Source organism: Amphiura filiformis, chromosome 5 (assembly GCF_039555335.1).
Source record: "Amphiura filiformis chromosome 5, Afil_fr2py, whole genome shotgun sequence".
NCBI lineage: Eukaryota > Metazoa > Echinodermata > Ophiuroidea > Amphilepidida > Amphiuridae > Amphiura > Amphiura filiformis.
The window spans coordinates 79,042,854-79,057,594 of record NC_092632.1 but is presented as its reverse complement, the minus strand read 5'-3'; the positions used below and the strand labels follow the sequence as shown (position 1 = coordinate 79,057,594).

General features: G+C 37.5%; 1 protein-coding gene across 1 annotated transcript in view; it reads right to left on the bottom strand.

The window, feature by feature from the left end:
* Positions 1-1,000: 1,000 nt before the first annotated feature.
* Positions 1,001-14,741, bottom strand: part of LOC140152410 (tectonin beta-propeller repeat-containing protein 2-like) — a 53,237-nt gene continuing 39,496 nt past the window's right edge. The window contains 2 exon segments of the mRNA XM_072174716.1: positions 1,001-5,102; positions 7,607-7,756. Of these exon segments, the coding sequence (XP_072030817.1) occupies positions 4,972-5,102; positions 7,607-7,756 (281 nt within the window). The 3' untranslated portion in view covers positions 1,001-4,971.

The window sequence follows — 14,741 nt, the reverse complement described above, 5'->3', positions numbered from 1 at the left end:
TAGCCTTGACATAACAAAAAACTATGACAAAAACGTTTGAAGCCAATTCTTAAACACTTTAGAATATTCTTGCAATCTCATTGGTTCTTACCCGTGTGATATGACACGATATCACAGGTGGTGTATGACGTGCATTCCCTAAATTCAGTAAATTTTCATCGTCAACCGTGTAATGAATGGGATTATTTTGAAATTTTAAAACGCTTGAAATATCACAAACAAATAGGCCTATGTTGATAAATAATATAAATACAAGCTAAAACCGTTGGGGTTCGATAATGAACCCCACAAAACTAACCGAGTATATGGAAAATGCCATACGGCCGGGCGGTTTCACGAGTTGCCGGCTCGATCATGTCATCCGCCGCCTGCGATATCACACACTTCAGCGCGTGCATATCGACGCTATACTCGTACTGCGCTATTTGAACCAATTGGAGGTGCATAGCAACAACCGGACTGATCGATTCCAAGCCCTGGGTAATTCCATGTAAAATGTAGGATTTAATTTGATTAAAATTTGGTATATTTATGATAAATATATTTATTTGAATTGAATTGTTTAAGAATGAGAATAAAGGTATTGTTTTTAGCCGTTGTCGTGCATCTATCATCTCATAAACATGCGGCATCATTATTTTCTGCGTAAAACAACTCGGCTTCGCCTCGTTGTTTTACTTAAAATAATGATGTCGCCCGTGTTATATGAGACAATAGATGCACTCCAGCGGCTAAAAACAATATCTTTATTCTCTAAATATCCAGTGATGTAGCGAGGGGGCATATGCCCTCTGCACGTTCTTAGGGCCCCAAATCGCTGCTGGTTAAAAAATATTTTGGTCAACCAATTGCACCTTTGTCTGTTTAGCTGGTGATATTGAAGTTGCTACAAATATGTGTGCTGAAAAAAAATTGCCCCCCCCCCCACACACACACTTTTTAGATTCTTGAGCACTCTGTGCAAAAAAAATTGGGGTCAACAGTTAATAATTTCAAAGTTAATTAAAATTTTAAAAAAATGGGGCCACCAATCCTTGTCCTGGGCGCCACAACCCCTAGCTATGTCACTGCAAATATGATCTACAGTGTTAACTACAATATCCACAATTTTGAGAGAGATTTGGGAATACTGAAGGCAGTGCTTTGGTTATCAGCATATATTAAATACAATATTTTACAAATTACACATTCCAAATTTACTTTGCACATATGGCATGTTGCAGGCACATCATCCTGTGTACTGTACACACTGAACGTCACAATATTGAAAACTTACATGTGTTCAACTCACTCACACACAAAGTTTTAGTTTATTTAGTTTTAGTTTCACATAATCCTATCATTCCTCCAAACAGTGTACATATTTGGTAATCTGTTTTAATAAATCTATGGAGTAGTTTAAATGATGAAGAGATTGATTTACTACAGGTATATTATATAACGAGAAGATTACGCGGTGCGTAAAAAATGTGTCCAAGCCAAATTGCGAGATTTTTGTAAAATGAATGACCTTTGACCTCACATCCATTGACATCACATGCCGTTGTACCCATGGGTCTTGATGTAAAAGTTGTACTGAAAGCCATCAAAGCACCTAAATGACCTTTATCTATTAACCCTAACCCAACTGAGTCTCACTAAAGCTCACTATTAAAACCACTCTGCGTGCATGCATTCCACAGGACTTGATGATGCAATCAGCCTAATAAGTCATGTACACCCAGGGAATTGCTGCCGGGGCAGCCAAACCTCGGTAGCTACATGTCGGTGATCGTATGCCTGGCATGCGAGGGGTCCCGTGGTTCGAATCCCGGGGGTACCAAACGATTTCTTTCTTCACCTTCTCTCCTTTTTTGTGTCTTCTTTCCCTTCCGATAGCAAAAAAAAAACACGGGTAGGGTTAGGGTTAAAGCATGTGGGGAAAAATCAACATACAAAGTCATGGGGTTATATTTTTGCACATACCGTATTTCGTCAAAGAAACGCCCCCGGGGGCGTTACATTTTCCCAAGGGGGCGTTTATTTGAGGTCATTTTTAGCATGACAATTCCCGTTAAAATCATTAGGTAAGCTTAAAAGTCACGCTAAAATGACGAACTATGAACTTTTGACACTGACTTTTGGTTCACTTCCGGTGTTCCGATGCAGATTTTTGCCATTTATTGCTGCTATTCACGACCATGTGAGCAACTTGGTAAGCTTTAATACTACACAAGATAGCATGGAAATATCGGAATTTTTTAAACATCTTGGTTGAAAAAAGTGGTGGGGGGCGTTTATTTGAGGGGGGGCGACTATTTGACAAAATACGGTATACATTCATCGGAGCTCATATCATAGTCCTCATTCCAAACTTCGTTTGGCTGGGACAATTACAGTTAGAAATAGAAAAACTATTTTATTCTATTGGAATATTTTACATCATTAGTAGTAGAATTAATTAATAAATTCCTTTACAATAGGAATAACTATGGGAACATGAAACTACAGAAAGAGGCTACGTAACCAATGCAATCAACAGGGAATCATTGCACCCCATGAGAACTACCTGCCAATTGGCCAAAAAGTTTTCATTATCAATTGGCCCAATCAGCAACATTGTTAGAATAATTTTACCATGCGAAAAAATTGCAAAGCTGTATTCTGATTTGGTGATTAAAGTGAAGATATCATGTAATTGACCAATCAGAGGCAATGTTAGATTGGCAGGTAGTGCTCAGGGGTTAAAACAGTATCTGACCAATCCTTACTTTCCTACTTGTACATTATGGTCCCACAATTTGTTAGAATGCAATATCTAAAAAAAATCTAACTAAAAATAATTCTGAAGCTGCATAAATTTAACTCGTAAAATATAATTTGTACTTTCATATTCATCTGTAAAAAACATTGTTCTAACATTTAAAAAAAACTGTACCTATATCATAATACAATTATCATTAATAGTATTATGCTAAATAAATACATTTACATATCTTAATTACAATAGATAGTAGTGTTAAGACCTGCATATAATTCTACATTTTTTGCATGCATTTTCCACAAATGCTGACCCCTGTGGAAGATTTCAGAAATATCTGCCACAGGGGGAGTATGAATTTCAAATGGAATGAGCACATTAGACACCTCCATTTGAATTTCATACACCCTCTGAGGAAGTACTGAAGCTTCCCCTGAGGGAGTGTGAGTTTCAAATGGAGCTACTAATATGTTCATTCCATTTGAAATTCATACTCCCCCTGTGCAAGATACAAAATGTATTTCCAAAATCTTCCACAGGGGTAGTGTGGATTTTAAATGGAATAGTCCATTTTCTGCTCCTGCTTAGATTATCATTTCTCTGTAAAATCACAGGAGGATGGCCTGATCAACAGCCTCATCCCCACTTCCTCCATCTAATATCTGTGCTCATCTTTTTTCTTTGATCTTTTTTCATTGATCTTGTGAGATCTGAAAGATGTTTTGTTTTGATTTTGTAACAGGCCTGAGAGTGTGTCTTTGAAAACATATCTGGTTTTGGTGAACGGAGGGTCTGGAACAGCTAAAAAAATCTGAAATTATCTGGAAACAGATTAAAATCTGATCTCTCACACCCCTGTGTCCCTCCTTATTCACACAATATTGGGTCATTCAACCAAGGTGATAATAGCATGTGATGAAATATGACCATCCTAGCTTCTTTCATGTTGTATTTATTTCACTGACAAATGCATGCAAATGCTGAAGTATACAGGCCTCTACAATGTATAGTACGTCTCATCTAACGTTGAGAGTAATGCCATGTTGGATTTTCCAGTGGCAGATTCAAATCAATGTGTTTACGCGGTATGGACAAATTGCGCTTCTGTGTATGTGTACACACCCTGCGTGATTAGATTATATCGCATGTGATTCGCATCCACTGTGAAATCCAAAATGGCGTTACTTTCAACTTGAGATATATTTGCTCAAATAATGTGATCCATGTCAAAACATAGCAGACGATATTATTTCAGAAAATGAAAGAAAAATGGACAACGCTGTCTAATATAAATAGTACTCAATACTATAATAACAAATCTTTTTTTCTGTATAAATTCAGATATAAATAAACCAAGTTTGTTTGTGATACTGATCCGTTCCACAAAAGAAAGGGATTTTTGAGCATTTTGAACAAAAGTCAATCGGCCTAATTCATTAAATATCCCTGCTCTCTCTTAAATAATCTAGTGCTTTGATAAGTAATATGGGTCCGGGTACCTCATCCAAAAACACTAACATTATGGAATGGTTAATAAAAAGAAGAGGTCCATTGAAATAGTACATACAGCAGCTATTGCATGTCCATACACAATAATGCATGCACAACAATGTGTCACAATGTTAACTTCAAAAGTAATTTGAATTTCTAATTTTGGATATAAGGCCTACATTCAATTCACTCTCTCATAGAATGCTCAACTATCATTTTGAAATATAAATTAAGTACTGAAATTCAAAAATAAATATATAGTACAGGCTATATTGAATCTTTGCCAAAATAGTTAATCTAGTTTTTCTTCCAATACAAGTGGGTACAGCAACAAGAGTACCACTATAAAGCAGTTAAAACATTCTGTGTGTTATAAGCATTTGCACTATTCCACCCTTTTAGAGCAACACAACTCTTGTACAGAAAACACAAGGATCCACAACATGTTCATCTATCAGGGCACAGTTCTTTAACCCCAATACATTTGTACATTCATTCATTGAATGACCTTTGAAAATGTGGGTACAAAAACTCATACTCTGCAACTTGAGGTCAAATTTTGCACTATGAGCGTTTAATTTAGGTCATTGAACCATGCCATTGGGATGAGGCCATTGTGGCCAATAGTGAAAGTGCAACAAGTTTTTGTATCAGGCAAACAGCGTCACTCTGGAGCCATACAGATTCACACATCTAGAATAAGCTTCTGATTCTAGGTTTGAGTAGGCCTAGCTTTCATCTCACAGTAACTCCCATTCATCCGGGTCAGGTGAACTCATCGCACCAGGCTGATGGCGTTGAAACATCTTTGTAAATCTCTGGTAGAGGTGTCCCTCATTGTTAATTGCCCAGAGCTCATCACTTTGGCTCACTGTAGCAGAAAATTAAGTGTAGAGGAGGAAAATGATGAGTCTTGATATTACTACACTGTTGAGGATAGAACAATACAAAGCAGACTAACATGATCAAATATTTTAATGGTGCGTTTTGTGATCCATAGCCTCATCCTGCACTTTTGTCCAAAAAAAGTTGAGATTTTTATTCCACTGGAAACCTCTGGCTACGTAATGTTTATGTGCAAAATATTTCTTGCAGATTGCTTCATTTGGCAAAAATATTGCCAAATTTGTATTAATTACAAAACAGTGGCCTATGAAGCAATGTAATACACATAATTATGCATAACTCGCTAAACACAAAATCGGAATCAACTAAAATTTAAGAAATAAGCTTTTTTTTGTGGATATCTTTTACATGCCATAAAAAGAAGATGCTAGGATTATGAAATACTCCTTTATGAATTCATTAATTTTAAAACATAATCTTAAAGATGACACTAGCAAAATTGGAATGGATGGAAGGGTAGGATTGAAAGGGAAGTGAGAAGAACACAAAAAGAGGATACAAATGAAGGATGGGAGGCACAGATAAGGTATATGTTACCTGCTACAACCAAATGAGTATAAAGTCACAAGTTGGTAGTTTCCAGACATCCTGGCTTCTGAGTTGATGTTCTTTGTTTGCCGCGCACCTGTACAAGCCAGTAGTATGTCCTTTGTGAATGATCTATTGTGTCCCTATTCACAAAGGACATACAGACATACTATTGGATTGAAGAGTTGCATGTGAAACAAAGAACAACAACGCAGTAGCCAGGGCATTTCGAAACTACCAACTCGCGACTTTATGCTCATTTCGTGGTAGCAGGTCACATATAAATGAATACCAGAGAAGGATGGGATAAAGAGAAGCAAGAGTGGTGGAAGGAGGAGGAATGGGAATATGGAGGCAGAAAAGCAGGAAGAAGAACAAGGTTTAGAGTAGTAGAGAGAATTGGCATTGACAGTCTGTAAATTGCATCTTTCATAACTCTTAACGCGGCTGTGTACTCTAGCCATTGTTTCTTTCTCAAAATTGAGTTTTTATGATGTTTGTACCTTGTTATGTTTTTTATAAATACAAGGAATGAAAATCCAGATTTGTAAACTCCAACTGCAATGTTTTAAGGATTTTATTTCACTATTCCAATCAGTTTTGAAATTGAAAAGGAAATAAAATCTTTGTTGTACCAGCAAGGTACACGCAAACAACTCATCGCGTTGCGTGTCGCGCAATTTGTTAACGCACAAATCGTGGCGCATCGCGACGCTTACCTGCATCGCGGGCGCATCTTATGGAAACACCACGGAAGCACTGATTTCACAAAAACCTAGTGGTCAAATGGCTCCGTTTTAGCTGGTAAAATGTGGGTTTTTCAAGTTCTTTCCCCGATTTAAATATCAAGTTATGAATGGATTTCGCTCAAACTTCTCAAGGGGCTGTGGATTTACCCGATGTTCACGTAATATAAGTTACAAAAGCGAAAACTGTCGCATTCTCCTGTGAGATTCTATGAAAGTGCAAAATGTGACCACATTAAACTTCAACGGCCATTATTTCAATGTTCATTTTCTCTGTAAAATGACGATTTAGGTACACGATAACTCAATAAATACAGCATCTATAGGTAAGCAAATATGATCATCGTAAAAAGCATGATCGACTCAAGAAACGGTTTTCTCATTTTTTTATATTTTGGTCTATTTCCGATTTTGGGCATCATTTTTGTGCAAATAGGCGTTTTGAATTTTAAAAGTTCATTTTGATGCCTTATATGGTCAATATCTCAAAAAATAAGGCCAATATCAAAAAATATAAAAAAACGTTTTTGGAATGGAGCCTCAAGATTGAGCTAAAAACAAAATAAAATATTTTGGAAAGAGTGTTTTTTTTGTTATGATGTACCTAACAAATATTGCCAAAAACTCACTTTTTGTGATTTTCTTCAAAATTGTTGTTTTTACCCCAAATCTGTATTTATATTAAGATTTATTGATGTCTTGCCTTCATAAAAATGTATACTTTTATATGTTTTATTGTGAATAATTACAAAGTTATTGCACTTTTACTACATGCATGTCTGAGAGTACACAGCCACCTTAATAGTCATGTTATTAAGAAATCAGAGCCAATTCTGATGAAAGCTGAAAAGTGTCATAGTTGTCTGACAATGGGCTATTCCATTTAAAACACAATACCCCTGTGGAAAACTTTGGAAATATCTTTCAAAGAGTGATTTTATGAAAGATATTTCCAAAGTTTTCCTCAGGAAATGGAATGAACACATCAGGCAGCTCCATTTTAATTTCATACACCCTCTTAAGAAAGATTCAACCTGAATCTTCCACTGAGGGAGGGTGAGTTTCAAATGGAGCTCTGTGTTCATTCCATTTGAAATTTCTTACTCCTTCTGTGGAAGATATTTCCAAAATCTTCCACAGGGGTAGTGTGGATTTTAAATGGAATAGCCCAATAAACCTGTTGAAACCCTCTTACCTGTAAGGTATGCAAAGTTGCCTGGTACTTTCTTCCAGTAATCTCCCATTGGGTTCTTATCTGTCACTCCAAACCTACATGCTATGTCACCATTAGGACATAGAGCCCATACATTCTGGGAGCTTATGCATATTTGAAGTGCTGTGGTACCTGAAGTGCAAACACATTATAAGGGTACATTAAAATGCATTATTTACAGTCTGAACATGCCTCACGATAAATCATATTGAAGATTATTATTATGGAAGCACTGAATGTATAATATGGCACGGCACCCCTTTGATTCTTTTATCTCTGCCGTATTAGGAGATCAGAAAAGGCAAAGTTTGTAACATATAAATTTGTAAAATGACCTCAAAATGTTTACCTTTGACATCACACATGCTACTGTACCCAAGGTTTGCTGTGTTCAAACCATGTGGGAGGAATGACAAAATGTTTACCTTTGGTGCCCTGAATTAATAATTACCTCACTTGATCCCTAAATAACCTTTGACCCCCAGATTCCATACCACCCAAAATTGCCCCTGCCCAAAAGATTATTGCATGCAAGTACCATACAAATTCATCAACTTCTGTACACATGAAGCTTTTTGGACATATTTGTAAAATTACCTCAAATGACCCCTGGATGATCTTTGGCCTCACATCTGTTGTGAGAAATCAGCAAAAGGAAGCCAGAGTTAGGCTACAAAAGTTGATTTTGAGTTTCCGTCGGCAGCAGCTCACACAATATTTTTCGGGCCCGCACTTGAATTCATGATTGTGATTTTTCAAAAATAAAAATAAAACCTGGTCATTTTTGCACAAAAAAAAAAAAAAAAAGAAGATGTAGTAGAGTAAAGTTACCACATGTCCCCAAAAAAATTGCAACAACAGAAGGTTTTTTGGTATTTTCTTGCAGTATAAGGTCTAACAAATAACATATCAAAAGTTTAGAAAAATTGAACTTGGGCGAAGGGTCCAAATGTGACGTAATCAAAATGGCCGCCAAAAGCTGGAAAAATACCCATTAATCTACTGATTTCATCAATTTTTCACTCGTTATTGTGGGTTCCACTGGTGACAACCTTGTTCAGAAGTACATTACTGGATGTAGTAATTAATCTCTATATTGTGGTATTCAGATGGTTCAATTTGACAGCCATAATGAATTTCAAAATGGCCGCCATTTTGGTATTTTGGCTTATGAAGTCAAATCATGCACATAATTGTAAGGAGAAACTTAAGGCGCTAGATTTTCTAGAATAGCAGAGCTGCCAACATTTGAATCTTGAAAAAAGGGAGATTTCCTGTTGCAATCAGGGAGATTTGACAAAATGTGTACATCTTAATGGATGAAACCATTTCCTTTTCAGGGAGATGACCAAAAATTAAGGGTTCTGAAGGTTTAAAAGTAGGGAGACTCCTGCGAAAAGAGGGAGAGTTGGCAGCTCTGGAATAGCCAATATCCTTTGCACCAATAATCCCATTCAAATTTATATAGAGGTAGGCATACAAACCAAATTGGCAGCAAGAGTGAATTTCAAAATATGTTGGCTTATTGAGTTTAATTATGCACGTATTGTAACTTGAAACTTAAAGTGACAGAACTTTTAAAATAACCAACATCATTTGCACCCAATTAGTTGGCATCATCATCATCATCATCATCATCATCATCATCATCTGAGAATAATTCTTGATCCATATTCTCACATTGGCCTATGTGTCCACATGCTCCAGTGCAATTGAGTCTTTTCTTTCTGCAGCTACATTTCACTGTGATGCATCCTGCAGAACAATTGCATCGAATCATCTTCAGCAATGATTCTGGTGCTGGATTTCTTTTCATCATAAGTGGAACTAATTTGTCACCTTGAACAATCCATCTCCATTAAGTTGGATTCATACTATCACTTTTACCCATCCAATACATGACCTGTAGATACGTTCTCCTGGAGTAAAGCTTTGCAGCTGTGGATGGAAGTCTTTCAGGTTTAACAAAGCTCTTTGCTGTGCAAACCTTTTTGGAAAGAAACCTGTAGCGTAAGGACTCCAAGACTCTGATTGCTGACCATTAAACATGGATACCTGCAGCCTTCACTTTCTATATATATATATTCTTGATCAATACTGTGAGTGCACAATGCCTTGTGACAAACTTGTAATACATAATCACCATTGATGATTTTGTGCAATACAGACTTCTTCCCAAATCCAAATATTCTTGAAGTAGTGTCGCAACCTGAAAACGCATGGGCAAACAACAAATCCGAACAAATGTCATCACTGAGTAAGCGTTTCTTGCCAGGAAATTGCAAGCATCTAATATTATTTGCAACCCGACTCTTGCGGCGCTAATGCATGTTATCCTTTGTGCTTGGTCCACCAGTGTATCCATCAAAGACAACTGTGGTCTTGCCATGGTGATCAAATGTGAAAGATGCATAATTATCAGCAAGGTACGTGCTTCCTTCTGCCCACTCCAAGCGATGTAGAAGAGAACCTTCATCAAGAACATAGTGATCAGTCCTTGGAACTGTCTCAGGAGCATGGCTTGTAGTAGTGGTGCTTTATCTGGCTTTTGTAAAACATACTTTGCTTCAAACAAAGATGGTGGATATGGTGATAGTTCATGATAAACTTCCTTATCTAAGCACAGATCTCGACCAGATTGTGATACAACCAGGAACCTTTGAAACAACAAAGCTGGAGCAATGGTTTGGCCATCAGTGACCTGGACCTAACATTTTGACTCTAGCCTACCATTTGTAGCTATATGAAAGGACAGCCTGTCCTTCCATTTGTTTGACTGTATCTTTACCTACTTTGAACAGGTTTTGCACATTAACATCCTCATCAGCATTTATCCCTTCCATCTGCTTGGACTGTCAAGGTCACTGATGACCAAACCATTGCATCACTATTACAAGCCATACAGGATCATGCGACTTATCAGAGGCTGATGGCCCTGAGACAATTCCAAGGACTGATCACTATGTTCCTCTTCTATTAATCATGCATCTTTTACAAGAGTCGGGTTGCAAATAACGTAGACATATCAGATGCTAACAGAAAGAAGCCTTCTTCTCAAATGATCTGAAGAAACAGATTCTCATTAAACTAATTGTGGACCGTATGCAACAGAAAGGATACCATGTGATCCACGCTGAAGAAGATGCACATGTTGATACAGTGAAAGCAGCAGTCGCAATGACGTCATTTAAGCCAACAACCCTAATTGTAGAAGACACATCTGTTTGTATTACTTCTTCATTATGCAGAAAAGGACGGTAATGACTTGTATTTTCTGTCTGACAATGATAAACCATATGTGTATGATATCAAGATTCCAAAGCGCTTACTCAGTTATGACATTTGTTCGGATTTGTTGTTTGCCCATGCGTTTTCAGGTTGTGACACTACTTCAAGAATATTTGGGGTAGGCAAGTCTGTATTCAACAAAATCATCATTGGTGATCCTGTATTACAAGTTTGTTCCAAGGCATTTTGCACTCTCAATATGGATCAACAATATGTATTAAGTGAAGGCTGCAAAGCAATGGTGTATGTTTAATGGTCAGCAATCAGAGTCTTTGGAATCCTTACTCTACATGTTTCTTTCCAAAAAAGTTTGCACAGCAAAGAGCTTTGTTGAACCTGAAAGACTTCCACCCACACCCTCTGCTGCAAAGCTTCACTTCAGGAGAATGTATCTACAGGGCATGCATTGGATGTGTAAAAGTGATGATATGAATCCAAGTGACTGGGGATGGATTGTTGTTCAAGGTGACAAATTTGTTCCACTCATGATTAAAAGAAGTCCAGCACCAGAATCATTGATGAAGATGATTCGATGCAATTGTTCTGCAGGATGCATCACAATGAAATGTAGATGCAGAAAGAATGGACTCAATTGCACTGGAGCATGTGGACACATATAGGCCAATGTGAGAACTATTCTCAGATGATGATGATGGTATAGCAAGATGAATTTTGTGTACTTCAAGAATATACTGCAATCAACATATCAATATGGTGATTATAGCAGACAGCCATGCTATATGGCTGCCAAATTGGTACATATGCCTACTTAAAAGTGTAATTTTAATGGTACTATGGGTGCATAGGATGTTGGTTATTTTAGAATTTCTGTAAGCTTTAAGTTTCAAGTTGCAATAAGTGCATAGTTTAAGTCAATAAGCCAACATACCAAAATGGCGGCCATTTTGAAATTCACTCTTGCTGCCAATTTGGTTTGTATGCCTACCTCTATATAAATTTTAATGGAATATGGGTACAAAGGATATTGGCTATTTTAGAAAAGCCAACGCTTTAAGTTTCGTTTTACAATTACGTGCATGATTTGATTTTAAATGTCAAAGTACCAAAACGGCGGCCATTTTGAAATTCATAATGGCTGTCAAATCGATCCATCTGAATACCACAATATAAAAATTTATTACTACATCCAGTAATGTACATCTGAACAAGATTTTCACCAGTGGAACCCACAATAACGAGTGAAAAATGGATGAAATCAGTAGATTAATGGGTATTTTTCCTGATTTTGGCGGCCATTTTGATTTCGTCACAGTTGGACCCCTCGCCCAAGTTCAATTTTTCTAAACTTTTGATATGTTATTCATTAGACCTCATACTGCAAGAAAATACCAAAAAACCTTCTGTTGCAATTTTTTTGGGGTCATGTGGTAGCTGTGTCATATTTTGATCCTACTAATGAATATCCGTGCATTTTTAGTGGAAAATTAAAATCAAAACAACAATTTTGCTACCAGCGATTTGGTCAACTTGTTTCGATAGACTGGCAAATAAGAACATGTTTTACACTCAAGTTTGGTTATATAATGAAAGTCACAAAAAAATGAAAAAGTTACCTCACTTGTTATCAGAAATTTATGTGATGGAAAACTCACAATCGACTGTCAGTAGCCTTAACATTTTTAGCACACACACCCCCACACCCCTGTCTGTGTTTGCCTCCAAACGTGGACATTGTGTTTTGCTATCTAACCGAGGACGTGTGTATGATGTTTTCATCACCTAACCGTGGACTAAAATGGCGGATTTTTTTTGTGTATAATACCAAACGGAATTTTAGCCATCACCCTGCGGACGGTAGTTTTTACATGTGTGGTCCTCGGTTTCAGACAAATAGCGTTTAAAGCATCTAGCATGCATTTGAGGTCTTTTGCAGCAGTTTGAGACCGAGGACAGTCCACGGTTGGAAGTAGGTCCACAGTTTAGGGTGAAAAATCTTGTGTGTGTCCTCGTTTGTCGGCAAACACATACGCACCCCTACTGACAACCGTGGGCCTGCATTGTGTGTGTGGCTGTTAACAGCGAAACCATGGACCCATACCCACAGACATATCATAATCCAAACATGGACTTCTGTGTGAAATTATGAAAGTTAATTGACTAACTGTGGACCTTATAGAGGACCCTACCTCATATGCAAAGGTATGCTGTATAGCACCCTCTGCCACTGTCTTACGACCGTGGATGTCCACAGTTTGCAATGTGTGGTTTTTCACATTTGTAGGTGAAAACAAACACACCCCCAATAAACTAATGACAACAGGTGGAGACAAGTAACCCAGCCTCAGTGGCAGTTGACCCAAAGGCTGACATTAAAATTGTTAACTTGATTGTTGCGAGTGGCCTTCTTTTCCTTGTTCTTTGTCTTCAAATCTGTTTCTCACTTCTCTTTCCATACAGGCCAGCATGCTTATATAGGCTTTTTAGCCTGGCTTGAGCATTTCGTTTGAGCCTGGTCCCATCAGGACCCAAGCGTGTCTCCACACGGAGCAACCGTTTAAACAAACAAACAAACAAACAAACCCCAATCACTACTATCTTCCCTAACTATGCCATCTACAAGACATTAAGGGAAAATAATTTGGTCTCATCAATACAGACTAGACCATCGAAACCCAATATCCTAAGGCCTATTTCACTCATCCAAACAACACCAGTAGCCACGGTGCCTCCCAGTAGATTGATCTGCGACCCTCAAGTAATCTTTACTGGATTAATCTGGATATCTTTTTAGGGAACTCACTACTGCATTCTTGAAAGCTAAAGTAATATCCATCAACTTGAAATTGTTACTTATAATAATAATATTTATTTCAATTGTCATAAAATTACAAACATGAAAAAAAAAACACTAAAAGCAATTTAAATGACAATCCAGGAAAGAAGAAATAGACTAAACAGTCCACTTCTTTGGAAATTAGAAGAAAGGGAATATTTTATGCTTCACATACTGTGCCCCGATATTGCTGATAGGCCTACGGGCCAAAAAAGTAAAAAGAAGAACTATACAAGGGCAAAGCAACATAAATTACTACATGAGTTAATCAGGACCTTTCATTAATATATAGTCTATATAAAGTGATCATTATTCTTTTGGTCGAACTGATGTCACAAAGGGGAAAACGCTCTGCACAAACCCAGGTATACATGTGCAGTATTAATATGGTTGCTATGTGCAGACTTTTTGTATGCACCTTTTCCTGCACATTGCAAAGGGCAAAAGAGGGGAAACAATCCCAGGCGTCCAATGAGCAGTGGTATCACCAGCACTTTTTCAGAGGGTGAGCAAAAGGGGGGGGGGGGGGGGGGGGCAAGGCAACTTTCAAGGGGCCAAACTCTGACGAAAATGGTCAAAATGGGTTTGAAAGTACAAAACAGCCCTAAAAATCTTAAATATCAGAGCAGCCAGCATCACACAGGGGGAAAAGATTTCTCACAGGGGGAGCTGCCCCCTGGCTATGCCACTGTTGATGAGATGAATTTTCTTACAAATGATATCAGCAGATTAGACAAGCAACTCTTTAGTCAGTTTTCATGATTTTTCGTAACTTATTTGAAATGTACAACCTCAACTTCAAACAGTTGAATACCTGAACAATGAAAAAGAAAAAGTAAAGAAAATTCTAGAACTACTACTTTCATTATACAAAAAGGGGCATCAAATGTAGGACAAATTTCACAGTTGATCATCACTAACAATTTCACATCATCCTGGAGGCAAGCGGTTTACATAGATACCACAAACAACGTATGAACTACAATGTGTGTCACCATGGCAACAGGTGAAGCCCAGCTGTTGCTTACAGAGACT